The 26,977-nt window shown below is 44.4% G+C and overlaps 1 protein-coding gene across 1 annotated transcript in view; it reads right to left on the reverse strand.

Moving 5' to 3' along the window:
• HYDIN (HYDIN axonemal central pair apparatus protein) overlaps positions 1 to 26,977 on the reverse strand; it is a 1,819,717-nt gene that overhangs the window by 1,742,815 nt on the left and 49,925 nt on the right. Inside the window, exon 2 of the mRNA XM_029609235.1 lies at positions 3,620 to 3,781. Within this exon, the coding sequence (XP_029465095.1) occupies positions 3,620 to 3,754 (135 nt within the window). The 5' untranslated portion in view covers positions 3,755 to 3,781. The remainder of the gene's footprint in view (positions 1 to 3,619; positions 3,782 to 26,977) is intronic.

A 26,977-nucleotide genomic window follows, 5' to 3' on the forward strand; every position in this document is an offset into this window, starting at 1 on the left:
TTTTGAATGCTTTGTAGTCTCTTTGTGTTCTGATTTCTAAAAGCATTGTGTTCCATATTATAGGTCCAACCAGGGATAGGGCCCTATCCCTCACTTGAGTTAGTCTGGCTATTTTTACTGAGGGAATAGTTAGTAGGGCTTTGTTTGCTGATCTCAAGTTTCTATTAGGGACGTGTACGTGAAGGGCTGTGTTCAGCCATTCTGCCTTTTTGTCGTGTATTAATTTACGTATGGTGCAAAGAGTCTTGTATCAATATCAAGAATGCCAAGGGCCCTTGCAGGCAGAGGCTCTGCAGCCCCAACATGCTTCATTAGTGACCAAAGGAACCGATGACTGCCAGCACCATCGATTGTTCCCCTCGGCTTACCTATCTATCTGAGGGCATCAATGCTGCAAGCTCGATGGTGTCCCTCGCCAGCGGCTATGGTTGATGATAGCCTCATTAGTGCTCATTAGCACTGATGGTGCATGAATCCAAGCGGGGCCTCTGATTCCCCCCGATCCCAGCAGCTCAGGGCCCCCAAGATCATTGGCATCCATGGTGTCCGATAGCCATAGGCCATGGATGGGAAAGCATGATGCCCCTCACTGCCCAGTCAGGATACCGCAAAGTACCAGACCACTGCACCTGGATGCCTCGGCGTTCCAGGGTGCCTTGAGTAGATGGCAACCCCGGCGCTCGATCCAATGCTGAAACCCCTGTTGCCCGAGGGATTCAGTAGCACTCGAGGACTCTCATGAGCCCCTTCAGTAAATGGCCTTGAGGATGACCAGGGTACTCAATGGCAATCCCAGTACCTCATTGATGGTGCTCAACATCGTCGAATGGCAACAAATGGCATTGGTGGCCAATACGCCCGATGGCCTCCATGGCAGCCCCGCACCTGGATGGCATCGAGGGCATCAATGGTATTGAAGCAGCTCCAAACCGCAATGGCATCGAGGCTACGCACCTCGACAGCATCGAGGGCAACCACAGCATTGAAACCACACACCGACAGCAACAAGGGCTGCCGCAGCATCAAGGCCACATATCTCGATGACATCGAGAGTGGCCATGCATGCACTTCGATGGGATCGAGGGCGTCGAGGGCATCGATAGTATCGATGGCACCAAGAGCATTGATTTGACAGCACCGAGGAATCGATGGCACCAAAGCCATCAAGGGTGGTTTCGATGGCATCGAGGGGAACCATGGCACTCGATGGCAGTTCTGGTCCCTGACACTAGAGGTCAATGGCGCTACTCTGCCACATCGAGGTCCAAGGCATTCAATGACTCCGGTGCATCGAGACACCACGTTGACAGATTCCTATGGCACAGAAGGCCCTTACAGCATGAAGGGGGGTTATGCACCTCAATAGCATCAAGGACGCCCTGGCACCTCAACGGAGTCAAGGGTGACCATGGTGCTTAATGGCAGTCCTGGTCCCTGATGTGGTCCTGACATCAACAAGTCAGATCATCAGTGTGCTGGTCACAGATGTGCACGGGCAACCGTTACTGGGCATGGCACTGAAGGTGCGGCAGCAAGCTGCTTGAACAGGCTCCTGCTAACCCTCTCTCACAAGGAGCCTGCACTGCCATCACAGGTAAGCAGAAGGGAGGCTACATCATTGAGGGTTCCTGCCTGTGAAGACTAGTTCCTTTGAATTTGGGGAAGATGGGCTCTCCCCCCTAACAGGAATGGTGTGGTCGATCTCTTCCCTGTCTGAACTTCCATCAATACCGATCGATCAGTGAAACGACATCGAACTCCTATCTGGGTTGAACTCAGGTGAGTCCCCAGGCTCAGCATCCTACATGGATCACCAAGGACTGCATTCAGTCAGTCCTGCCAGCAGCTGACAAAGGAACAAAAAAGACAGAGCAAAGCGAGGACACAGATACTAAACTGCAGGTGCAGTATTTATTTAATAAGGGATAGTAATAGACTCTGCCAGACTGCACAGCGACTAAGGCCTGCCATGCGGCTGGAAGACAGTGGAAAGAAGATGAAAAAAAGAAAAGAAAATGAAACTACTGTAAGGGAAAGGAAAGAAAACAGCTGCAGCTATAGAAAAAGTCATTTACAAAAACTGTGAGGAGACAGCAAAGCTGAATACCATGATCATATCTGAGAACTCTCTAGATGTGGCCCGGAGACTCTGGAATTCTAAAAGAATTACCGGGTCTCCGGGCCAATACCGGAAATCTCTGGGTGCTGCAGCAAAACCAATCTGCTTGGACCCGGAAAGAAGAAAGGAATGTCATTGGTCTTGTGCGGCTGAAAAAAGAGGAACTCGACAGTGATTTCTACCATCTTCGGACCTTTTTAACGCTTAACTTCGCTTCCTCGTGACACCACCTGTTCCTGCACAGCCTGTTTCCTGTATCCAGCAACTTGCCCGCCCCATCCTGTTTGCCTTGGCCAATCGACATTGCGATTTCCTGCCCGTGCATCAAATGAGGAGTAAGAAACAGCCAGCATCCATTTCCGCAGCACAGGAGGAGAAGGAAGAGGCTGCTGCTGCTCCAGAAGCCCAAGTTAGAGTCTGCTGTTGCTAGTGTGCTTTGAAAGGGGGAAAGAGAGAATGAATGAGCATGTCTGTGAGAGTGTGTATTTGTGTAGGAAGAAGAGATATGAGAGTGTATGTAGGTAAGTAGAAGAGAGCTAAGTGCAAATGAGCATGGGTGTGAAAGTGAGTGGGCATGTGTGAGAGAATGAGCAGTGAAAGTAAGTGTGAACATGTAAGAGTGTTTATGAGAGAAAATTTGTGATCATCCAGTTCCACTGTGCAGTTGCCCCCCCCCCCCCCCCCTGCTAATCCATGGTAATCTCAGGGTGACTGGAAGGCAAAAGTTCCCAGGTATGACCATAACACACACATGCGAAAAAAAGAAAGGACTGAGGGACTCTGACTACGGGACAGAGTGATGACTACAGCTGCACATGCTCAGTAGGGCATGTTTGAAAGTTCTAGAATCTTTGAGGTCAAAGCTCTGGACCAGGGCTCCATTTGATGATGTCACCCATGTGTGAGGACTACTATCCCAGGAAATTTCCTCAAAAAGAGACCATCTCCCTTTCATTACTGTCTGAAACACAAAACAGCATGTATGAAATAAAAAAACATATCTGCTTGTACAGAATAACGTCTTATAGTTATGTTCTTAAAATTAAGGAGCAAAATGGATGTGAGGTACTCAAAACATGTCAAGCTAACTGAATGCTTGGCTTTGCATCAGGGCTGTAAGTTTGGGTTCAGTCTGTTTTCAGATAATTTGTCTCAATGCACAAATGTTGAGGTAGGACCCCAGTGAGGGGAGCTGATCAATGAGCACTGCAGCAATAACTACTTCTTGCAAAAGGATGGACGTGAAGGGTATTAGTACAAAAGTAGATAGGAAGGAAGAAGGGGGACAAGTAAATATTCCAAGCTAACAAATGACTGTTCACTAGAACAAGGTCTTTGTTTCTTTGAAATAACCTAAAAGAAAACTGCACTTCAGGTACTGATCATTATATCAGAAAATGTTCTAAAAAATACACACTATAATGCTTTTAAAAAGATACTTTTTTATAATCTTTTTGGTGTAACAGATGCAAAAAAATCAGTAATGCATAAATGTCTTACCGTCATGCCCATCACCTCCTTCTCTCTAGTGAACTTTGGGTTGCGTTGTGCCTTCAATTTGCATTGGAAACCTGGCAGTTTAACAGACAGCCTCTGAACAGCCCCTAAGGGTCCTTGAACTTTGCCAGTTGACATGTTTAATAACTTAGTTCATCTGAAAAACTAAAACAAAAGAATACAAATATGTAATAAATAAAAATCTCAAGTACAGCATATCCTAACCTAGGGGAAAAGAGGAATTTGTAAGTATCTAAGGAAGTGAGTTCCCCAGACTCATGTGTGTTCATAAATATGGGCAGAAGACTGTGATTTGTTATCATATGGTGAACTGATTCCAAAAGTTCAAGTGAATCATAGGTTATAGGGTCAGGAAAGCAAGTTTGCTTACCGTAAACAGTTTTCTCCATAGATAGCAGGATGAATTAGCCATACTGTCTGGGAGCGCCTCCTGGCAGTTTGCAGTGAGAACTTCTCCTAGCACTAGTAAAGTTTTGCTGCTGCACACCTGCGAGGTGCCTTCCCAGGCAGTTAATGATCTCTTTGCAGTTGGCTCAAAGCACAAAAAAGGATCGCAGAATAGTAAGGTAGAGCGAGAAGAAATATAGACTGTCCAGGGAGGAGGGAGGGAATGCATGGCTAATTCATCCTGCTATCTACGGAAAACACTGTTTATGGTAAGCAAACTTGCTTTTTTCCCACAGAGAAGCAAGCTGAATTAGCCATGCTGTCTGGGAGTCCCCAGATTAAGGATTTGGAGCACAGCTCAATGTGCAATGTATCCATAGAAGCTATTCCTTTTCTCCTCCTTTTTTTTTTTTTTTTTGGCTGTGCAGAGAATTCCTTAGGTCGGTGGACAGTCTTACCTGTTTGTGGCATGATGTAGTATTTCTTGTCCCATGAGGACGTCTGATCTGGCATGCTGCTGGAGGCTGTAGCGGGAGGTGAAAGTGTGTAACGATGACCAGGTCGCTGCCTTTCATATGTCTGAACAGGTACTTGTCTTAGGTGTGCTACCAAAGCAGCCATAGCTCTCAGCTGGTGAGCTTTCACCTTTGATGATAAAGATTCTGATCGATTTCTGTAACAGAAGTGGATGCATTGTGTCAACCAATTAGCTAGTGTACATTTAGTCACTGGCAGTCCTGGAGCATTTGGGTTATAGGAGAGAAAAAGTTGTGAAGGCCTGTTAGGTGAATGAGTTCTCTGTTTGTAGTAAGCTAGGGCTCTCTTGCAATCCAGAGTGTGTAATAATGCTTCCCATTCTGAGGCATGTGGTTTCAGAAAAAAGGTCGGTAGCGTGATTGTCTGATTGAGATGGAAAACTGAAACAACTCTGGGGACAAAGGATGGATGTGTCCGTAGTGTTACCTTGTCATGGTAGAATTATAGAAAGGGGGAGTAGTGTACTAGTGCTTGTAATTTGCCCACCCATCGAGCTAACGTGATGGCTATGAGAAAAAGTATTTTCCATGTTAGAAACTTCAACGAGGCTATCCACATGGGTTCAAAGGGGCAAAACATTAATGCTTCTAGGATTACGTTCAAGTCCCAAGGAACGGCAGGTGGTGAAATAGGGGGCCTGAGCTGTAGAGTGCCCTTCATAAAGCGAGATATTAATGGATGCATGGAGATGGAGACGCCTTGAATGGATGAATGGTATACCGCTATGGCACTGAGGTGTACTCTGATGGACAAGATCACCAGTCCAGTTCTAAAGAGCAAGTGTAGGTATTTGAGTAACTGTTCTGGTGAGGAGTGGAAAGGGTCCATGGACGCCATTATGCACCAGCGGCGGTAGCAGAGCCATTTGGCAGCATAATTCTTCTTCGTGGAAGGCTTTCTTGTTGAGATGAAGATAACTTGAATTTCTTGAGCAATGGGAAGGTGACCTAATACCTCCCTTTCAATCTCCTCGCCATCAAGTCAAAGGATTCCTCATTGGGATGTATGAGTGTCCCCCTTCCTGGGTTAGAAGGCCGATTCTGTTGCGAAGGGATATTGGCGGTTGTATGGACAGGTGTATCAGATAGGTGCACCACAGTTGTCTGGGCCATGCCGGGGCGATGAGGATGAGATCCGAATTGTCTGCAATGCATTTTTGTACAGCCTGTCCTATCAGGGGAATTGGAAGGAATGCATAGAACAGATTTCCTGATCAAGTTATCAGGAAGGTGTCCTGGGCGATTCTTTGGTCACTCGGATAGAGGGAGCAGAACTGTGGTACTTTTGCGTTCCGTTCTGTGGCAAACAGATCCACTTCAGGTGTCTCCCATCTGTGAAAGATGTTGAAAGCTATGTCTCTGTTCAACTCCCACTCGTGGGGATGAAATATTCGGCTGAGCCTGTTGGCCTCTGAGTTCCGTATGCCGGGGTGATAAGTGGCTTGTAGCTGTATCGAATGTGCTAGTGCCCATTCCAGTAGTAGCATGGATTCTCTGCACACAAAGTCCTGGAACCGGACCCGCCTTCTTTGTCTATGTAATACATGGCTACCTGATTGTCCCTGTATATCATGACTGATTTGTCTGCAAGAAGGCATGAGAAGGTGCAGATGGTGTAACGAATGGCTCGCAGCTCTAGTAGGTTGATATGAAACCTCTTCACTGCAGGTGACCATAGCCCCTCTGTAGTACGTGAGCCTCCCATCCCGTTGTGGAGGCATCTGTAGTCAGAATGATTTGGTGAGGTGGGTGCCAAAAAGGGGCACCGAAGTGCAAGGTTTCTATCTGTAGCCACCACTCCACATCCCTCACCATCGAAGGTATTAGAGTTACCCTGCGTGACACTGGGTGAAAATGTTGGGACCATTGGAATTTTAAGCCCCATTGATGATGACGCTTGTGGAGGCGGGCGTGTGGAATCACATATGTTGCTGCTGCCACGTGCCCCAGCAATATTAGGACCTGATGCGCAATCGGTTGCACTAACATCTCAGATTTTTGACTAGGGTTTGAAAAGTGCAGTTCCTGCCTCCCGGAAGGAAGACTTTGCAGAGATGTGTGTTGATGAGCGCACCTATAAATTGCAGCATCTGAGAAGGGTCGAGGTGAGACTTCTCGTAGTTTACTAAGAAGCCCAGGCTTTCCAAACAAGATAGAACCCGAATTTGATGGGTGCGAATCAGTTCCCGACTCGGGGCTACTAGTAGCCAATCGTCGAGGTAAGGGAAGACTTTTATGCCCTCCTTTCGAAGATGGGCCATAGCTAATGCTAGACATTTGGTGAATACCCTGGGTGCTGATGATAGGAAGGTAGAACCCGATATTGATAATGTGGTTTGTGAATTTGGAAGCATAGGTAGCACCAGGATGAGCGGTGCATGGAGATATGAGCATAAGCATCCTTGAGGACCAGTGAGCACATCCAGTTGTTGGGTTGCAGGTTGGGCAAAATGCTCTTGAGAGAAGTCATTTTGAATTTCTCCCATACAATGAATTTGTTGAGTGCTCTGAGATCCAGTATGGTCACAGTCCTCCACTTTTCTTGGGAATGAGGAAGTATTGGGAGTAGAATCCTTGAGAATGGTGAGAATGGGGTACCAATTGTATCGCTCTTTATCCCAGGAGGGATTTTACTTCTTTCAAGAGGAGAAGAATATCGCCCCCCCTGTGAAGGGGGAACGAGATGTGGTAAGGCGGAAGGTCTTCTGAAGTTTAGACAGTATCTATTCTGGATGATGTTGAGAACCTAACAGTCAGATGTGATTTGGTCCCTTGCTGGTGCAAACGAAGCAAGGCGTCCGCCTACTGCTTCTTGTAGCTGTGGCCGCGGTAGAATCAAAAAGACGATTGTTTTTTGGTGGCAGCAGTCGGAGTTGGTTTGGAGATGCGCTGGGCTCGGACCAGACCCTGCTGTTGTGACTGTGGAGGTTGAGCCCTCTGTATAGGGTAAGAGGGAGGACAGTACGGCAGGTAAGATCTGTAAGAGAGCTGGGGATACAAGGGTTTCCTGTAGGAGGGATAGTATCGCTTTGGAGTTGTTTGGTCTGGAGGTAATGTGAGCGATGACACCGCCACTTTGTTCCTTAAGCTGTGAGACTGTTTCACAAAGCTTGTCACCAAACAAGTTATCACCCTTGCAGGCAGATCTGCAAGTTTGTCATGGACAGATTCGCGGATCGATCTCACCCTCAGCCAGGCTATGCGATGGGCTGCTATAGCGGTGGCAGAGGTTCGGGCCGACAGTTCAGATCCTTCATAGATGTGCATAGAAGGTGACTAAGGCCCTCTTCTAGATCGATTACAATCTGTTTACGATGATTGGATACCGTAGGCTGACCCTCATCTAACTTCAGTTTCTGGAGGCACTCATATAGATATTGAGTGATATAGAACTGGTGTTGCTGTACCTTGGCATTCAGCATGAAACCTTGGAACACTTTTTGCCGAAATTGTCCAGGTAGCGGATGTCTTTGCCTGGTTGGGCATTAGAATACAGTCTGGTTTTACTGGCCTTCTTCATAGCGGATTCCACCACTACTGAAGAGTGTGGTAGCTGCACTGAGGTATAATGGGGAGACTTCCACATCCTGAACTTTAGCTCTGTCTTCCAGGATGTGGTAGGTGTAGAAAAAGGTGACAGGCTTTATCCATGACAGCATCCAAGACTGAATAAGAGGGTAGAGCCGTGGATTCAGCTGGAATGTCAAATATTTTTAGGAGGTCATATACTTCCGTTCATGGATCAGGTAGTTTCTTGGTCTCCAGATTTAAAACAGGACCCACCTTCTCAATAAATCTGGAATAGGAAAGGTCTTCCGGGGGTGATGCTGGTTCAAGCAGTCCTCCCGGGGGGGTGGGGGGGGGGGGGGGTTGGAGGGGATTCCCATGGAAGAGTTTGGCGATGGAGGAGAGGGGCAATGCAGCCCCTTGTCAAATGCAATCACTTGCAGACTAGGCTCTCTATCCAGTTCCTCACTCTCCGAGTAAGGAAGAGAAGGGGGAGTAGATTGACCCAAACCCTCTACAGAAGGGCTTGAGGGGGAAAGAGGTTGTTGAGAAAGGACCATGGAAGAAGTTCTGAAGAAGTCCTGTGATTTGTGACAACATTTGTGAGGCCACTCCCTTTAACATCCTTGAGGAATGCTTGGATGTCCTCTTCTTCTTCAGGAGTGGGGAGGCACCTGAGAGTTCTGTGTGAAGAACGTCTGGATGTAGAAGGCTTCCTATCTGTTCGAACCCTTTGGTCACCATCCCGGCCAGAGGTAGATGAAGCGCAGCGGCGCAAATGACAGGGTACCTCCCCTTCCGACTCCCTGAGTATTCCAAGTCCGATAGAAGGAGGGGTAGCGTCAGGGGGTTGACGCACCGGGGGCTCCTTGCAGTAGAATCTCTGGGCAGTCTATCTTCGGACTTCGATGAGCGGTGCTCAATGTGGTGCGTTTTTTCCTTCGCTTTACCTTGTCTTGCAATCGAATGCATCGCATGCATCAATGGTTCACCCGACACTACGTGGTGCATCAGGAGCATCGGTGCAGATGCCAGGGACTGCGTCGGGTGCACTGAAGCATCGGAGCTGTGCTTTGGGTGCATCGAACAGTGATGTGTGTCAGCAAATGCATGACGCTCCACTTCCTGCATCAAATCTGGCACGCCCGCTCCATGTCGTTGTGGGTGTCCCTGCAGCATAGATGATGCACCCGGAGCCCAGGTCAAGTCGGGAACTGGCTCTTTTTGGGGCCATTTATAAGGATTTTCTATGGCCTTACCTCTGCTCTCTGAATTTTTTACTTTGAAGGAAGGTTGCAGGGAGGAGGCCCTTTTGACTCCTTTGGGCCATTTGGGCTCTCTGCCTAGAGAAGACTGAGCTGACCACTGCGGGGCATATGAGCCTGATGCAGCATGCTCCCTATCCTTAGCCAATGATCTTCGCATTCTTCCACAGTCCCGACAGGTCGCCATGTTGTGGTCCAGCTCAAGGCATAGATAACAGTAGTTATGTCTATCTGTTACGAACATAATTTTGCCACATTGGCAAAATTCGAATCCCAGGGCTTTCAGAGCCATGTTAGCACTGAAAAGTGCTGTTGGGGCTTTACAATTGTGAAGAAAAGCAGAAAAAAAGGAAGAGATCTTCAGAAGGAGATGGACCCCATGCCCGTTACTGCGCGGAAAAGGCGAAAACTGAGAAGAAATCGTTGACCACGCAGGAAGGCACTGCGCAGATGTGCAGCAGCAAAACTTTACTAGTGCTAGAAGAAGTTCCCGCCGCGAGCTGCCAGGGGGCGCTCCCAGACAGTATGGCTAATTCAGCCTCCTTATCTGCGGGAAAAGCTCACAGCTTTTGATCCATGGATCATAATTTTAGGATAAGCCTTCTCTAACTACAGACTCCTATATTTTGTTTCAGCTTATTATACTGCTATGTCACTGTAGTTGAATTCCAGTGGTGGCCATTATTTTCATCAATGAATGGCAGCATGACCAGCAAGTTTCAGAGAATAAAAAATAGTCTGTCTGAAAAGCATGCTCATTTGGACATGTGTCCTTCTTCATTTTCCTTTCATAATCATCCCAATAAGAAAAGCAAGGTGGTCTAAAATTATACCAGATAAAATTTATCTGAATAACTAGGAGGCATTTCAGAGATGTTCTGGGACACAGCTGAGATAAATGAATAACTTATTTGGCTAACTTTAGATGTGACAAACCAAAACTATCAATGCCACTTACACAGTGTTATATAATCAAAAAATAATCGAAAGGGGAACCATATGGTTCACTCACTGTGAAACTTCATCTCGTTATAATACTGAATTATTGTAACTTGTAAGGTATTTTTGTTGTTTAATGCTATTTAATAAACCTACACGCCAAGTGGAAATCCCTTTATTCAGTGTTGTAAAAAATGTTTGAAAAATTTTTTGTGAGGGGTTGGAAAGGTTTCATATAACCGTGTAGGCAACCCTGCCTTATTCAAGCATATTATAATCATAGACCCACCAACCTCCTCCGTTTTTTTATGTGTGCATATATGTGAATTTGTGTTATTAAAATTTCAATAATCTTCTTCCATATTCAAAATTATAGATGACATCCGGAAAATAGCTCTTAAAGAGATTGATTAACAGTATTCCCTGATATTTCCAAATACCACGACACCACCTCTCATACTCTGTTGGGTGTGATCTTGTAAATTACTTTCTTTTTGTAGAGAACTAACTCCTTTTTATATTGTAAATCACACCTCCCAGACTATAAATGTCCCAACATGTACATGTTTCGGACGATACACGTCCTTCCTCAGGGGATGTTCCGGCGGGTGATGTCTAACCTGCTATTAAAAACGAAGTTGAAAATTACTTCCCTTGAAATCTGTGTGGAAACATCTCCGTTTTTAAATCACTTTCCTCCTTGACGTGATCTCCCGCCAAATCTTTCAAATCGTCTAAAACGGAGATGTTTCCACACAGATTTCAAGGGAAGTAATTTTCAACATCGTTTTTAATAGCGGGTTAGACATCACCCGCCGGAACATCCCCTGAGGAAAGACGTGTATCGTCCGAAACATGTACATGTTGGGACATTTATAGTCTGGGAGGTGTGATTTACAATATAAAAAAGAGTTAGTTCTCTACAAAAAGAAAGTAATTTACAAGATCACACCCAACAGAGTATGAGTGGTGGTGTCGTGGTATTTGGAAATATCAGGGAATACTGTTAATCAATCTCTTTAAGAGATATTTGCCGGATGTCATCTATAATTTTGAAAATGGAAGAAGATTATTGAAATTTTAATAACACAAATCCACATATATGCACACATAAAAAACGGAGGAGGTTGGTGGGTCTATGATTATAATATGCTTGAATAAGGCAGGGTTGCCTACACGGTTATATGAGACCTTTCCAACCCCTCACAAAAAATTTTTCAAACATTTTTTACAACATTGAATAAAGGGATTTCCACTTGGCGTGTAGGTTTATTAAATAGCATTAAACAACAAAAATACCTTACAAGTTACAATAATTCAGTATTATAATGAGATGAAGTTTCACAGTGAATGAACCATATGGTTCCCCTTTCGATTATTTTTTAACTTTAGATGTGGCCAAGAGCAGGGTTAAGGTTATCGGGGAACATAACTTTAACCTTAACCAGCTATATTCAAAATATATTCAAAATATAGCTGGTTAACTGGCGAGCAGAAAGGGGAAAAAATCCCACCAAGAAGGCCTACTGGCCTGATCCCCCACTCCCCAACCAAATGAACCAAATGTTGAACCTGTCGGCCTGATCCTCCCTTCCCCCAAGGTTCCCCCCCCCCCCCAAAGATTTAGTAAGAGTTAAAGTTGAATGCGGTGGATTAATGCACCTTCCCCGGTATGGCGAGGAAAAACTTACCTCCCGGCCTCTTCTCTTCCCCCTTCCTCTCACACTCCAAAGCCCTGTGTGCTGCCGGAATCATGGTGGACTTGTACCATGACCCCAGCAGCTTCCAACATTGCTTTAATAGCAACATTGGAAGCCATCCTAGATAACTTTGAAATCTAACCTACAGTACCTGACCGAATGTAATCTGCTTTGAAATGCCTAAAAGCAGAATATAAAAATAATCAAATAAATATTCAAACATAGCCATTATATGTTTTAAAGTTATCCAGATAAGTATACTCAGATATCCTTATTCGAGAATATTCAGCGGGACAGTTATCTCCCTGAATATCCCTGATAACTTATCTGGCTAATTTAGGTAGTTAAGTTATCCATTTCTGGCTTTTTAAATATTGATCTCATATTAATAGTGCTATCTAGAATATTATTGTTTGTGATATTTTAGATAATCTGCTCCTTGATTGCCTGTTACCAAAAACCCCCTGAGAAACTCTTTTACAAAGGTGATTCCTCATTTACAAGAATAGCTAAAAGCCCTTTCTGTAATCCAGGACGGGTCTAAATGTCAGTTAGTCAGAGTAATAGAGGCAAGCGTTTTGGTTTATAACTATTTAAAGCAGATTAAGAGTACCTGATGCCAGTTTAACCCCTTGATTTATTCCTGTTAATACAGATGGAGATTCTCTGATGCCCACAACCTCTATGGGTACTAGAGACTGAGGACCAGCCTTACCCACCCACTGTAAGTTCTGTTCCTCTAATAGATTGTTCTCTGGACATCAGACTAATCCCTCAAGGCATTACCTAATTAAATAAAGTGGTCCATTTCTCTCTTCAATTAATCCCCACCCATTTACAATTATCTGCATCCTCTATTTTCCCCTTCCCTGCTACTATAATGCTTGCTGGTGCTTGCTCCATTACCATCCCACTCTACCTCAATGGCAACTTCCCATACTTAGTACAGCTAAATCACCCATACATTCATCCCATTCCCAACTCCTGCCTTCCTACTTTTGACCAAGATTTTGTCAATCTGGGACCTGGACAAGAGAATCTACTTATTCCAACAATACTGGGGTTAATATTCTATGATTGTTTACACAAATAAATTAGACTGATCAGCAATATATATAACCCAAGTTCTCCTTTAAATATTTACAGTCCCACTGTCATATTTGATCCTCAGTTTAATTCACACCTTTAACCTCCTACTTCATTTTTTCAGTCACACCTTTTCTGCCTTAACTCATATCATATTTCTTTGGGGTTTTTTTTGTTATTTTATGTGCTTTGTATGTTGGTCTTGACTAGACTGTATGCTCCAAGGAGAGTAATTCTAAAGGGACTTCTGCAGGTAAAGTAGTGCTTTATTGGCAGAAATGGCCCTTTAGAAAACTGCACAACCGATAGGTGAATAAAATTACACACATAAGGAGAAGCATTCCAGGGGGTGGAGTCTGGGCAGGGTTGGGACTTACACACATACGTTTTGATTTAAAAAAGTATACACATAAATTCTCTCAGCAAAACTATGCATACCAAATAGCAAGTGTAACTGTGTGCATATAGGTGTGCTGGGATCGTTTTTCAAAATGCATTTAAGTCAGCGCTGAAAATTGGTGTAGCCTATTTGCCAGTGAATTTATGCACAATGTTACAAAATTACACATACGTGTCTCTGTAGAGAGTTGCATACATCTAGTATGCTCTATATGAATGATTTATTAATAATGAGAATGTACCACAATGAAAAATAATATATCAAGTAAGGACTGAAAGATATTTGCATATTAGTCTTCTTTTCTTAACACTGGCCCTTGTTACCAGTAGAAATAGCGCTACCTTCACTTTCCCCTTAAGATCTTGGGACAATTCATGTTGTGAACTTAATCTACTAACTGTATTCTAAAATTACAGTATACAGCTTAAAAAATGTAAATGCTAAGAAAATCAGAAAGTAAAAGATGTTATTTTCCTAAGTATGCTGTTGCTTCTGATCCTGGGTTTGTTTACAACTGCCATGATGACCACTCCCTTCTGAACTATTGGGAATATCTTCTGCTGGAATGTGAGGGAGGGTATTAAAAAACTCCCTCAGAACACCTTAAAGGACCAGCCACAGTTATCTGGCCCTGTCCTTCTTATAAGCTCATCCAGCAAGGGATTCTGGGTCAGGGAGGCTCTCTTCAGCCAGGGATAAGAAAACAGGGCCCAGAGGAGTTAGGCGGGCCCCTGGAGGAAGAAGGATACCTCAAGAAAGAGAATTGCACTGAACTGTAAGTAGCATTATCACATTTTGTTTGTTGAATGGCATAAAATAGCAGAGTTGCTTTGGCTGTTACTTACTACAAATAAAGAGATTTATAAAAGATTTTGCCAGAGTGTAGCTTGAAGTCTGTTCTCTGGCTATCCTCTGACCACTCAGTACCACATATGGTGGTAACCGTGGGATCCCTGTTCTAAGTGGGAAGCACAGACAGAAAACCACAGACACAGAAGAAAGAAGAGAAACAATTTTTTTTCTTCTTTTCCAGGAGCCTAGCTGCAGGGACAGTACAGGAGTTCGGTATATCAGGCCAAGGGGGCTAGCTGCCTGAAGCAACTAGTGAAGTAATCAGTTAGAAAGGGCCAGACAGGTCAGAAATGTTTTTCTTTGTTTCCTTCATTTTGCTTTTTCCTCATCAGCCTCTACATATTCCTCCCCGTCACCTTTGAGTCTCACAGTCTATTTTTGCACTACCTTCTTTCGCTAACATATCTAAAAAAAAAAAAAAAACAATCTTGTCCCCCTGTTTTACCATATTTGCTATTTTTCTTCTATTTTAATTTTGGCATTCCTGACTATTTTCCACTTTCTCTTAATTTTTCCAGATATTGTCACATGTTTTTCCTCTTTCTGTGATCTTTTTTAGTTTATGAATGCTAACTTTTTTCCCTTACTTTTACAGCTACTTCTTTAGAAAACCATAGTGGCATCTTTCTTTCCCCTTTCCTTTATTTACTTTCTTAACAAAAAGATTAGTTGCTCTTATAATATCTCCTTTTAGTTTTGTCCACTGTCCTTCTGCTTCTCTAGATTTTCTCAGCCAGCTAATAACTCCTTGAAGTACTTCCCCATTTTGTTTTCCTGATGTTTAGAACCCTCATTTTTTATTTATTTATTTATTTAATAGTTTTTTATATACCGGGGCACGTTAAAAACATCACCCCGGTTCACAATGTAACGTAACGTAGCAACAGGCTTTACAATGATTTAGGATAGAAAACATAGACATTATTTGGCTTTACAATAAATTAGAATATATAAACATTATAACAATTGATTCAACGTGAGACTGGTGGTTATATGATAAACTCTTAAGGAGAGTAAAAGAGAATAGGTTCATTAACTATTCACAAGGCAACTATTCACAAGGCAATAAAGTATATGGGCGGTAGTGGAAAGGTAGAAGGACGTTGGGGAAGGTTGGGAAGAGAGGGGAAGAGGAGAGGGTGGAAGGAAGGGCAAGGGTGGAGGAAGGAAGGGGAAGAGAGGGGAAGAGAGGGGAAGAGAGGGGAAGAGGGGAGGGTGGAAGGAAGGGCAAGGGTGGAGGAAGGAAGGGGAGCAGGGAAGAAGGGGGGGCGGGGATGAAGGGGGTCGCTAAGCTTGGTAGAGGCGTGTCAGTCAGGAGGGGTGTGAGGGTCGGGTATGTATCTTTGGGCGTGGTTGGTTAGTCGGGGTATGCTGATTTGAAGAGCCAGGTTTTCAGATTCTGTTTGAATTTTTTATGGCAAGGTTCCTGGCGTAGGAGGGGTGGCATTTTGTTCCAGTGGGAAGTGCCTGCTATAATGAATGATCTTTCTCTGATCGTGGCATGTTTGATGAATTTAGGGGAGGGTGTCAGGAGTTTGGCTTGGTGCTGTTTTCTGGTTGGTCTGGTTGTGTTGTGGAGGTGGAGATGTTCAGGGAACCAGTGCATGTTTTGGTTGTGAATGGCTTTGTGTATGAGGGTGAGGGATTTATAGATTATCCTGGAGTTTACTGGGAGCCAATGTAGGGATTGAAGAACTGGGGTGATGTGGTCATGACGGTGAGTATTTGTGAGAATGCGTGCGGCAGCATTCTGTAGGAGCTGTAACGGTTGAAGGGTGTTTTTTGGGAGGCCTAGTAGGATAGCGTTGCAGTAGTCCAGTTTGGACAGGATCATGGCCTGCAGCACTGTTCGGAAGTCAGAAGTGTGTAAAAGTGGTTTGATTCTCTTCAATGTGTGGAGTTTGAAGAATCCGCTCTTTATAGTGTTAGATATGAATTTTTTGAGGTTAAAGTGGTTGTCTATCCATATGCCTAGGCTGCGGACAAATTGGGTGGGAGGGCAGCCTGGTGGCGAAGGGGAGGAAAGGCTGAGTGTGAGAATGTTGGGGGGAGAGAGGATGAGTAGTTCGGTTTTGTTGGTGTTGAGTGCCAGAAAGTTGTCAGTGAGTAATTTGTTTATTTCAGACAGGGCAGATTTCCAAGTTTTCATTGCGTTAGTGATTGAGTCTGTTATAGGTATGAGTATCTGGACGTCGTCAGCATATATGAAGTGCTGGATGCCCAGATTGGAGAGCAGTATGCAGAGGGGTATGAGGTAGATATTGAAAAGGGTAGAGGAGAGGGATGAGCCCTGTGGTACTCCTTGTGATAGTTTGACCGGTTTGGATTCATTGCGGCCAATTTTTACTCTATAGCTCCTATCGTGTAGGTAAGACTGTAACCAAAGAAGGGCGTTGTCCGTGATGCCAATTTCCTTGAGACGTTTAATGAGTATGTTATGGTTAACTGTGTCGAATGCCGCAGATATATCTAGAAGTGCGAGTATGTGGGGCTGTCCTTTGTCCAGGGCTTTGAGTATGGTTTCCGAGAGGGAGATAAGTAGGGTTTCTGTGCTATGGTGTTTACGGAAACCAAACTGAGAAGATGAGAGAATATTGTGGTCTTCTATGTATTCTGTGAGTTGTCTATTAATTATTTTTTCGAGTATTTTGGAGAGAAACGGGAGGTTTGACACTGGGCGATAGTTGGCTGGATCAGTGGTGTCTAAGTCTGGTTTTTTGAGGATGGGTTTTATAATGGCTTGCTTGAGTTCGGTTGGGACCTGGCCCAGTGAGATAGATTTATTCAGGACATTTGCAATGTGTTTGGCAATTGATGTAGGGTTTGAGAGTAGTGTTTTGGTGGGCAGATTGTCTGAGGGATGATAGGCGGGTCTGAGTTTTTTGATAGTGTTTTCAATTTCTAGTGCAGATGTGTTTTCAAAATTTGAGAGGGTGGTGTTTGATGTTTGTATGGGTGTGATGGGATTATCAAGGTCATAGGGAGTATTGCTGGGAGTTGTTAAGTTGGGGAGATTGGGGTGAGGTGAGAAACGAGCCATAATGGTCTGTACCTTAGTGTTGAAGTATGCTGCTAATTTTTCACATTTTGTTTCATTGTCGTAGTCAAGGTTGTGTCTGTCCGGTGCAGTGATGAGGCTGGTAACGTATTGGAAGAGGGCTTGTGGGTTGAACTGGAACTGATGGATTTTTGCGGCATAGAAGTCTTTCTTTGCTTTTTCGGTGGCTTTTCGGTAGGTGTGTAGTAGGGCGCGAAACTGTGCTAGGATGGTGGGTATTTGATTCCTCCGCCAGGATTTTTCTATTTTACGGAGGTCGAGTTTCATGGTTTTGAGTTCATTTGTGTACCATGGTTTCTTATTATTTTTGTTTGCTTTGATTTCTTTGGTGTGGGATGGGCAGAGTCTATCTGCTATGTTTGTGGTGATTTGAAACCATGAGGCTGTGGCTGTGTTTGCGTCAGTGAGGTTTATGTTGGGGAGTTCTTTTGAAAGGGCCTCAAGGATGTCTTCAGTCTTGCCTTGTTTGCGAAATGTTATTGTTTTTTTGGGTTGCGAGGGGGGGGGGGTGTCTTTGATTGTGCATCGTGTGTCTATTCGGAAGTGGTCTGACCAAGGGATGGGTGTGCATCTGGGTTGGTCAGTTTGGATTGAGGAGTTGGTAAAGATGAGGTCGAGTGTATGCCCCGCCTTGTGCGTGGGTCCTGAGACATTTTGTTTGAAACCGAGTGCTGTCATAGCTGTCAGGATAGCTTCACAAGAAGGGGAGAGGGGGTCGCGGTCTACATGAATATTCAGGTCTCCCAGAATTATGGTAGGTTTGGTATTGTTTATGTGTCTAGAGATGTATTCTATGAGTGGGGAGGGATCTTTTTCGAGAAGGCCAGGGGGAGCATATATTAAGCAGAGTTGGAGGGAATTAGATTTGAATATGTTGATTTCCAGTTTGGGGGGTGGTGGAATGTTTTGGAGTGTGAGGTTGAAGTTCTTTTTGGCGGCCAGGAATAGTCCACCTCCTTTTTTTTTGCTTCTAGGTATGGAAAATAAGCAGTATGCATCTGAGGAGAGTTGGTTGATTAAGGCAGAGTCGGTATCCTTTAACCAGGATTCCGTGATGGCGCATATGTCAGGGGCTTCGTCTGTAAGGATGTCCTGTAGTAGAATGGTCTTTTTTAGAATGGATTGAGCATTGAGTAGTAGAATGGAAAATGATAGCATACCCAGGATTTGTGTGAGGGGGGATGCCATAATGGGGATGAGTGATCTGTGTTGTTGTGTTATGTATGTGTGATTGGTCATTTTGTAGGGGGTGTAGAAGTGTTTTATGGTGGGAATGGGTTGTGGACTCATTATTGTAAAGAATGTGGGGTTCTGCTATTGTTTGGTTGGTGTATGTAAGGTAGGGTGTTGTTTACTGCAGGGGGTAGGTTAGTATGCGGTAAAGGGTGGATATGAGGATGGTTAAGGGTCTTAGCGAGGGGGATAGAAGGGTGGGTCATATGCTACGTAGGTATATGTTCAAAGAGACTTGTTGATAATAGAGGCTTTACTATGGTAGGGAGGAGAGGCTGTGGGTGGAATGCAGGGGAAGGGGTGGTATGGGTAAGGTGGGCGTGATATCTGGTTTCAGAGATATGGCAGGTTGTGTGGACTCTAGGGGGGGTAGGGGGTTGTGTAGAGGCAAATTATCGTGATTGTACAAGCACTATCATAAGAGGCAGGCGCATTAACGTGGTTATGCAGGCAATGTCAGGAGAGGCAGGCACATTAACGTGGTTATACAGGCAATGTCAGGAGAGGCAGGCACATTAACGTGGTTATACAGGCAATGTCAGGAGAGGCAGGCACATTAACGTGGTTATACAGGCAATGTCAGGAGAGGCAGGCACATTAACGTGGTTATACAGACAATGTCAGGAGAGGCAGGCACATTAACGTGGTTATACAGGCAATGTCAGGAGAGGCAGGCACATTAACGTGGTTATACAGACAATGTCAGGAGAGGCAGGCACATTAACGTGGTTATACAGGCAATGTCAGGAGAGGCAGGCACATTAACGTGGTTATACAGGCAATGTCAGGAGAGGCAGGCACATTAACGTGGTTATACAGGCAATGTCAGGAGAGGCAGGCACATTAACGTGGTTATACAGACAATGTCAGGAGAGGCAGGCACATTAACGTGGTTATACAGGCAATGTCAGGAGAGGCAGGCACTTATATAGGCAATTCAAATAAGGTAGGTGGAATCAGGCAGTTATCTTAATAATTATAACAGGCTTTAGAGCATAGTATTTAGTGACGGCAATCTGTTACCTGCTATGGGAGAATAGGAGAGAAAGCACCTGAGGGGGTAGGTAATACGTCTTACAGTTGGTGGGGACCTGCTGGTCTCAGGATTTGTAGTCGGGTTATGAGATGTGGAGTTGATGTAAACGGAGCCGGGACGGCGTCGGAGACTCGTGGCAGCAGGCAAGATGATACTGAAGGTTGGTCGTTGGTTTGAAGGAGATTGCAGGGATTTGGTAGCTGCGGCAGCGGCTGCGAAAGGCGCACGAAGGGGCGCACAAAGGGGCGGGCCCCTTTGTCGCGCTCCTTCGGCGCGCGACGCCGTGGAGTGCAGGGCCTTTTAAATCCTGCAGGTCCCGGCTCGATGACGTCACCCCTGCGCCCGGCGGGGCGGACCTCGTTGCGGCGTGTCTGGTGGGGGTGGGGGCTCGCAGCCGGGCGGGTGGAGGAGGCCGGTTCCCGGAGGAGGCAGGCCGGATCGAGTCGGAGGTAGGCCGTATCGAGGCGGAGGCGGGCCGGATCGCGGCGAGCGTTCAGGTAAGTCAGGCCGGAGTAAACGAAGGCTGGTGGCCGGCGTGGGAGCCCGATTGGGGAAGGCGGAACGGAGAGGCCTTACCCCGACGGGCTTTCAGCGCCGGCTGCGCAGGCCCAGTTCACCGCCGATCCCGTGTAGAAGAGGAAGACGCCGGGGAGTGCAGGGCCTTTTAAATCCTGCAGGTCCCGGCTCGATGACGTCACCCCTGCGCCCGGCGGGGCGGACCTCGTTGCGGCGTGTCTGGTGGGGGTGGGGGCTCGCAGCCGGGCGGGTGGAGGAGGCCGGTTCCCGGAGGAGGCAGGCCGGATCGAGTCGGAGGTAGGCCGTATCGAGGCGGAGGCGGGCCGGATCGCGGCGAGCATTCAGGTAAGTCAGGCCGGAGTAAACGAAGGCTGGTGGCCGGCGTGGGAGCCCGATTGGGGAAGGCGGAACGGAGAGGCCTTACCCCGACGGGCTTTCAGCGCCGGCTGCGCAGGCCCAGTTCACTGCCTATCCCGTTTAGAACCCTCATCTTTGAATGAACCCTCATCTCTTGCACCCTAATACTGAACCACACCATCCATTGATCACTGGATCCCAGTTGATCATCCACCTCAACATCAGAAATACTGAACCCGTTGGTAAGCACAAGGTCCAGTATAGCCCCCTCCCGTGTGGGTTCTGTTACCATTTGACAGAATAGTTCACCTTACAAAGAATCCAGTATCTCATTGCTTCTAGAAGATACTGCAACCAGGATTTCCCAAGCAACATCCAGCAGATCGAAATCCCTTAGCAATAGTATTTCCCCTCCCTTAGCAATGGCTCTTTCCCTAGATTGTAAAACCTCCTGGTATAGGGAAATATCTACGGTGCCTGAATGTAATCTCTTCTGAAGTGCCTAAAAGGTGGAATATAAATCAGATAAATAATAACTACATGTACCAATTTGTATATATGTAGATTATTAAAAAACGTTTGCTGTGACAAAACCAAAAAGTCACTAAGTGGTGTAATTGCATTTATGTGTTTAGCAAATATGGGGATTCCCAAAAGAATGATACTCACAGACTCCTTGACATGTCCTGAAACCAAAATGTTATTAGGTGACATAATTGCATACATTTATTAATGTAATGTGTGAAATCCCTCCAAAATACTCCTCTCATGATCCATGACCACTCCTTGACAGATGGTAAAAATTTGACGTAGATCAATTGCAGAACAGATGCCAAACAAAAGAATTAGGGGGATGACATTTGAGTGCATATTTATGAAATAGATGGATCCAGAAAAAAATATCCATGTCAGATTCCTTTCGGTGTCTCAGACATGCCTCAAAAATTTGGTTTTGCTAGCACACTGACTAGGAAAGTTATTAGTGGGGGAGACACATAGACAAGGTGATTATATAAGCCTCCCGCCATTTGGAAAGTAAACTTGTAAAAGGTGGACTGAGTGACATTATATTACTTCATAGAACACATACATACAATCTTGTAAAAGCAAAACTTAGTTTACTAAATATTAGGATTTGCAATCGTTTTTGCCGAATTGGAAAATTTCAAAGAAATAGTCCAATTCGGCATGGGTTGGAGGACCTGAATCCCGAGATGGATTTTCCCTGAACTTCGAGGAAAATTCGTTGTTCGGGTTAGCGCGTGGGGGAGGGCACATTTATTTAAAAAAAAAAAAACCTACCCCTAACCTTCAAATTTACTTAATTATAACCCCCTCACCCTCCTGACCCCCCCAAAACTTGCCTAAAGTCCCTGGTGGTCCAGTGGGGGTCCCGGGAGCAATCTCCCGTTCTCGGGCTGTTGGCTGCCATAAACAAAATGGCGCCGGTGGCTCTTTGCCCTTTCCATGTGACAAGTGCTACTGGTGCCATTGATCAGCCCCTGTCACATGGAAGGAGCAATAGATGGCCCGCGCCATTTTCTAAGATGGCGCGGGCCATCTTAGAAAATTTTCTATGATGTCAGAGAATCCATAAATTGGCTACCTGCTCATGTCCATGGCTCATCTAAAGAATCCTTATATTCTTGCTTCTCTGGCTCTAATCCAGCATCTGCAAGTGTTAAGTGTTCTGATTTCAATTCATGTCTCTGACAATAGCCAACTGTAGGTTGTTAAACTATGACCAGTTAAAGAAGCTGGTACTGCCTGACTCCCAAAAGGTTCAAGCACAGGCCTTTATCAGTCTTATCTCTTAGAAAAACAAATGTAGAAAGAACAGAGTATCCTGGCTCATCATCAGCTCATTTAATATTAAGCAGCATGCTTCAGTTTCAGGCCTTAATGATCCTTTTGCTAAGCTATGTGCAATGAACATATATCGATCACATTTATCAATTATTGGGGATTGTTTTGATCCACTATCAACCCCACAACTGCATACAATGATCTTCCAGGAATCTAATTAACTAACTTCCAAAAATAATCTTAATACAAGACTAAATTAGATTTCTGAAAAATAATTGGAGATAGGTATATTGAGAGTAATATTCAGTAAGCCGGTGAACAGACAAGTTATCCAGCTACAGTTAGCTGGTTAACTTGTCCTGGATATTCAGTGAGATAAATGTCCTAATATAACTGGAATTTTTTTTTTATATTGCTGGTTAGGTATAAAGTTATCCAAACTATGATAAGCTGAATAACTTTAGAGTTATCTGGCTATAATCAAAAGAATATAGCTGGTAAAAAAAGATAATGGGCCTGGAGCTTTTGCTGTGGCTAAGCAGCCATGATGGAAGCATATGTTTCTATTGTAGTTGGTTGGCAATACTAGAAGCACTGGGTCTGGATCATGGTAGGCCGCTACCATAATCCAGGCTGAATAAAAAAGCTAGAATTAAGGTAGCCAGATAAGTTATTCAATTAAGTCAACCCCACCCTGGAATACCCCAGCAGGCTCCTTGCTTATTTAGAGAAATCATAGCTGGATAATGACTTATCCGCTAACTTTTAGATGGAAAAACAAGGGAAATATTCAAAACTTGCTATTTAGATGAATAATTTGGATGTCATCTGTCTAAATAGCTTTGAATATTGACCTCATTAGAAATGTATTTTTAAAATCTATCCAGGTCTCTGGGTCTGCTTGGAAAATGGGCAGGGTTGGGGGTCCCCATTAAGAATAGGGCTCTAGTTTCCCAATTGCTTCTGGTAGCCCAGTTCATAAATGCCTCTACTTGGAAAACTAACTGTAATTTGGATAGTTGGAGAGCCCAGATTAGATCCATGGCTGATATTGAAAAGTTACGTTACTGTTTAAGGGATCGCAAGTTTAAATACAACTCTATTTGGGAATGTTATTGGAGGTTTTACAGTGTACCACAAATTGTCAGATGAATTGTATGTGGACAGCTCCAAACTGGAGGACCTATATATTCTCTTTAATTTTTGCACTCAGAGCTTAAATGTATATTAATGTGGATTTGGCTGTAGGCAACTTCTTAAATAAAAATTTTTAAAACAAGAAATTTATTTTTTTAAATCCCTGCAGTCTCACAAAATCATTGTAATTGGAGTAAAGCTACAGACTCCTTCCCACTTTTGCCATACTATTTTTCAATCTCTTCACCCCTACTTCTGCTTTCATGTGACACACTATGAAACTGCCCTCATTTTGCACAAGTTGGGCATTGTTCATCACACGAGACAAAATATGATTTAAAGCCATTGCTGGAAATTCTTCTGTGCCATTCAGTAGCTAATTATCTGACTAGAAGCACGAAAGAAGAGCAGGATCTGTAGGTGATTGAATCAGATAATCTTAAGGTGGCCAAACAAGTGGATAAAATAATGGCAGAAGCCAGAAAGATGCTTAGGAGCAAAGGGAGAGGAATAGCAGAAAAAAAAGGTGATAATGCCCCTTAAACATCCTGATGAGACCTCATCTGGAACACTGGGTATGGTTCTGGAGACCGCATCTTCAAAAGATATAAACCAGATTGGAATTGGTCCAGAGGGTGGAGAATAAAATGGTTAGTGGTCTTTGTTCTAAAATGGTAGTTATCTTATTTCAAACAATTCTAAAGCAAACTAGAGATCTATGAACATAGCTCCCATATTATGACATGAATTATATTACAAACAAGTCCTTGTAAAAATGCACATTTGTTTTTACAGTGCTAGTCTTCCAAAACTACAACTGCCTAGAGAAACAAAACCAAGTGCATATGTTACTACATTTGTGCTGCTGCATATGTCAGCTTCTGTTTTTCACACATTCATTTGTCCAAAGTATATTCCAATTTTAACATATTTGCAATTCTTTAACAGTCAAATACCGTTTCTCCACAATAGGACAGGCACTTCAGTTTAAAAAATCAAAAGTTAAATGATAATTTATTCAAAATTGACAAACATCTAGGACCAAGCTTGTAAATCAATGAATTGCAATACACATTTCAACCATAGCCATCATCAGGTGATGATGACACAGATGTCGAATGTCTTAATGTACCCTCAAATATCAATTCACATACTTAAACCAAGGGTGGGCAAACTACAGCCCGTAGGCCAAATCCAGCCCATCACCAAGTTTTATCCAGCCTGCCTAGCCATAAAAAAATTACATTATGTGTGGCCCACACTGTGTGGCAGGCAAGAAGAGGTCCTGTCCTGCATCGTGGCATTACTTGCTGGCGGGGTTCCCAATCCCCACCACCATGAAGAGGAGCTACGCGATGCTGTGACATGCTGGCGAGGTTTCCAACCCCCCCAAGAAGAGGAGTAGTGGAGGTGCTGTGACCAGAAGATTGCTAATGATTGCTAATGAAGCAGTTGCGTTCTTTTATTTGTCTTGGGGCAAACGTTTGAGATGCAACAATTGTAAGCAATGAAAAATTACCTATGCAATAAATAATTTCAAACTTAAAGAATCTTTGTCGTGAGGACTGATTGGAGAAAAAGTTTAGCTGTCTGGATAGCAAAAAGCACAGATGTTTTCTTGATCCAGAATACTGCTGGTGGGCTTCCAGCACCCAGGAGGCAAGAAGAAGACCATGATGCTGCCGGCAGGAAGGGTGAGTCACATGGTGGGAAGGGAAGAGGGCTTCCAGCACCCAGGAGGCAGGAAGAAGACCATGATGCCACTGGCAGGAAGGGTGAGTCACATGGTGGGAAGGGAAGAGAGTGAAAGGAAGGGGGAGAGTGACTGAAGAGAAAGGAAGTAGGTTGGGGGGAGAGAGTCTGGCAGAGGAAAGGAAAGGAGCTGGGGGAAGGGAGCCTGACTGAGAAGGAAAGGAGTAAGAATGAGGGAAGGGAAGGAGACTGAGTGGGTGGATGCATGACAGAGGAGAGGGAAGGGTGAATGACACAAAGAGAAGCGAGTGGGGGGTGAATGACAAAGGGAAGGGAAGAGGGGGAGTGGGAGTGTGAGGGAGAGGTGAGGGAAGAAAGGTGAGTGACTGAGGTGGTGAGTGTAGGGGAGGGTTGAATGACTGAAAGGTGAGTGAGAGGGAAGGGGGAGGATAGTGGGTTGAAGAGGATAGTGAGAAGAGAGGGTAGAAGAGTTTGTGAGTGTGCATGTGTATATGAAAGAGAAGAGAAAGTGTGTGTGTTCCTCCCACCTCCCCTCCATTAAATCACTACAGTCTCAAGGTGACTAGAAATCAAAACTCATAAGTATCAAGTATCAAATTCATAAGTATCAAGTATCAAGAGTATCAATAAACATACACACGTTTAATTCCTCCCCTTGACACCTCCTCAACATCCTTCCATCAATAATCTCCCATGCGCACTTGCTTCTCCGAACGAACATCATGACAGTGACTCTAGGTCTTTCCAAGACAGCTCCAATGACTTCACATTCTGTTCTTATAAGCTATTTGTATATAATTTGTACTCTCCCTGTTCATTGTAAGTTATTATCATTGTAAGTTATTATCCAAGTTACACTCTCCCTGTTCTATGTAAGACATTATAAATTATTCTTTATTTTGTCATTGTAATTGTTGAAATGTGAACCGAAGTGATTAGTAACAATGTTACCTGAACTGCGGTATATAAAACTGTTAAATAATAAATAATAATAATGCGATTCCAACATTGCTCTAAACTTCAACGGCAAGAGGAAACGTGGAAAAAGATTTGCATTCACAAATAAAGCGGGGAGTAGCTGGCTTGTTACGGCGGTTACTACCCCAAACCAATTAAGCCTGGTACTTCACTTTCAATGCATATCCAGCATAGCTCTCTGCTTCAACAGCAGGGGAGAAAGTCAGATACTTCACTTTCAATGCATATTCAGCATAACTCTCTGCTTCAACGGCAGGGGAAAAAGTCAGATACTTCACTTTCAATGCATATCCAGCATAACTCTCTGCTTCAACGGCAGGGGGAATGAAGAAAAGTAGATCTATATACAAACAACAACCAACAAGGTCTGAATTATTTAGTCTGGGTAAACAAATAAGCATGGGTATAGCTTGCTTATTGCAGTGGTTACTACCCCTAACTAATTAAGCTAGATATTTCACTTAAATGGATACATTAATGGTGGGGGTGGAAGGGAAATAGAATCAAAAGGTTACTAAGAGCCAAGAGTAACAGATAAGAATGAGAAAAAAAAAAGTGCAAAACTTGCTGGGCAGACTGGATGGGCCGTTTGGTCTTCTTCTGCCGTCATTTCTCTGTTTCTATGGAAGAGTGGAGGAGTAGCCTAGTGGTTAGAGCAGGAGTTGGCAATGACTCATTCTAATATGGGTGAAGGAAGAAACAGCCTTCCATTGGACCAATAAAAGCAGAGGGAAGCAAGAGAAGTTTCTTGTTGGGCCCGATAAAGGAGAAGTCAACCAACCTCCAACTGGGCTGAGCAGGAGAAAGCAGCGTCCTGCTGGCTCTGTGACATAC

This window comes from Rhinatrema bivittatum, chromosome 7 (genome assembly GCF_901001135.1).
Source record: "Rhinatrema bivittatum chromosome 7, aRhiBiv1.1, whole genome shotgun sequence".
NCBI lineage: Eukaryota > Metazoa > Chordata > Amphibia > Gymnophiona > Rhinatrematidae > Rhinatrema > Rhinatrema bivittatum.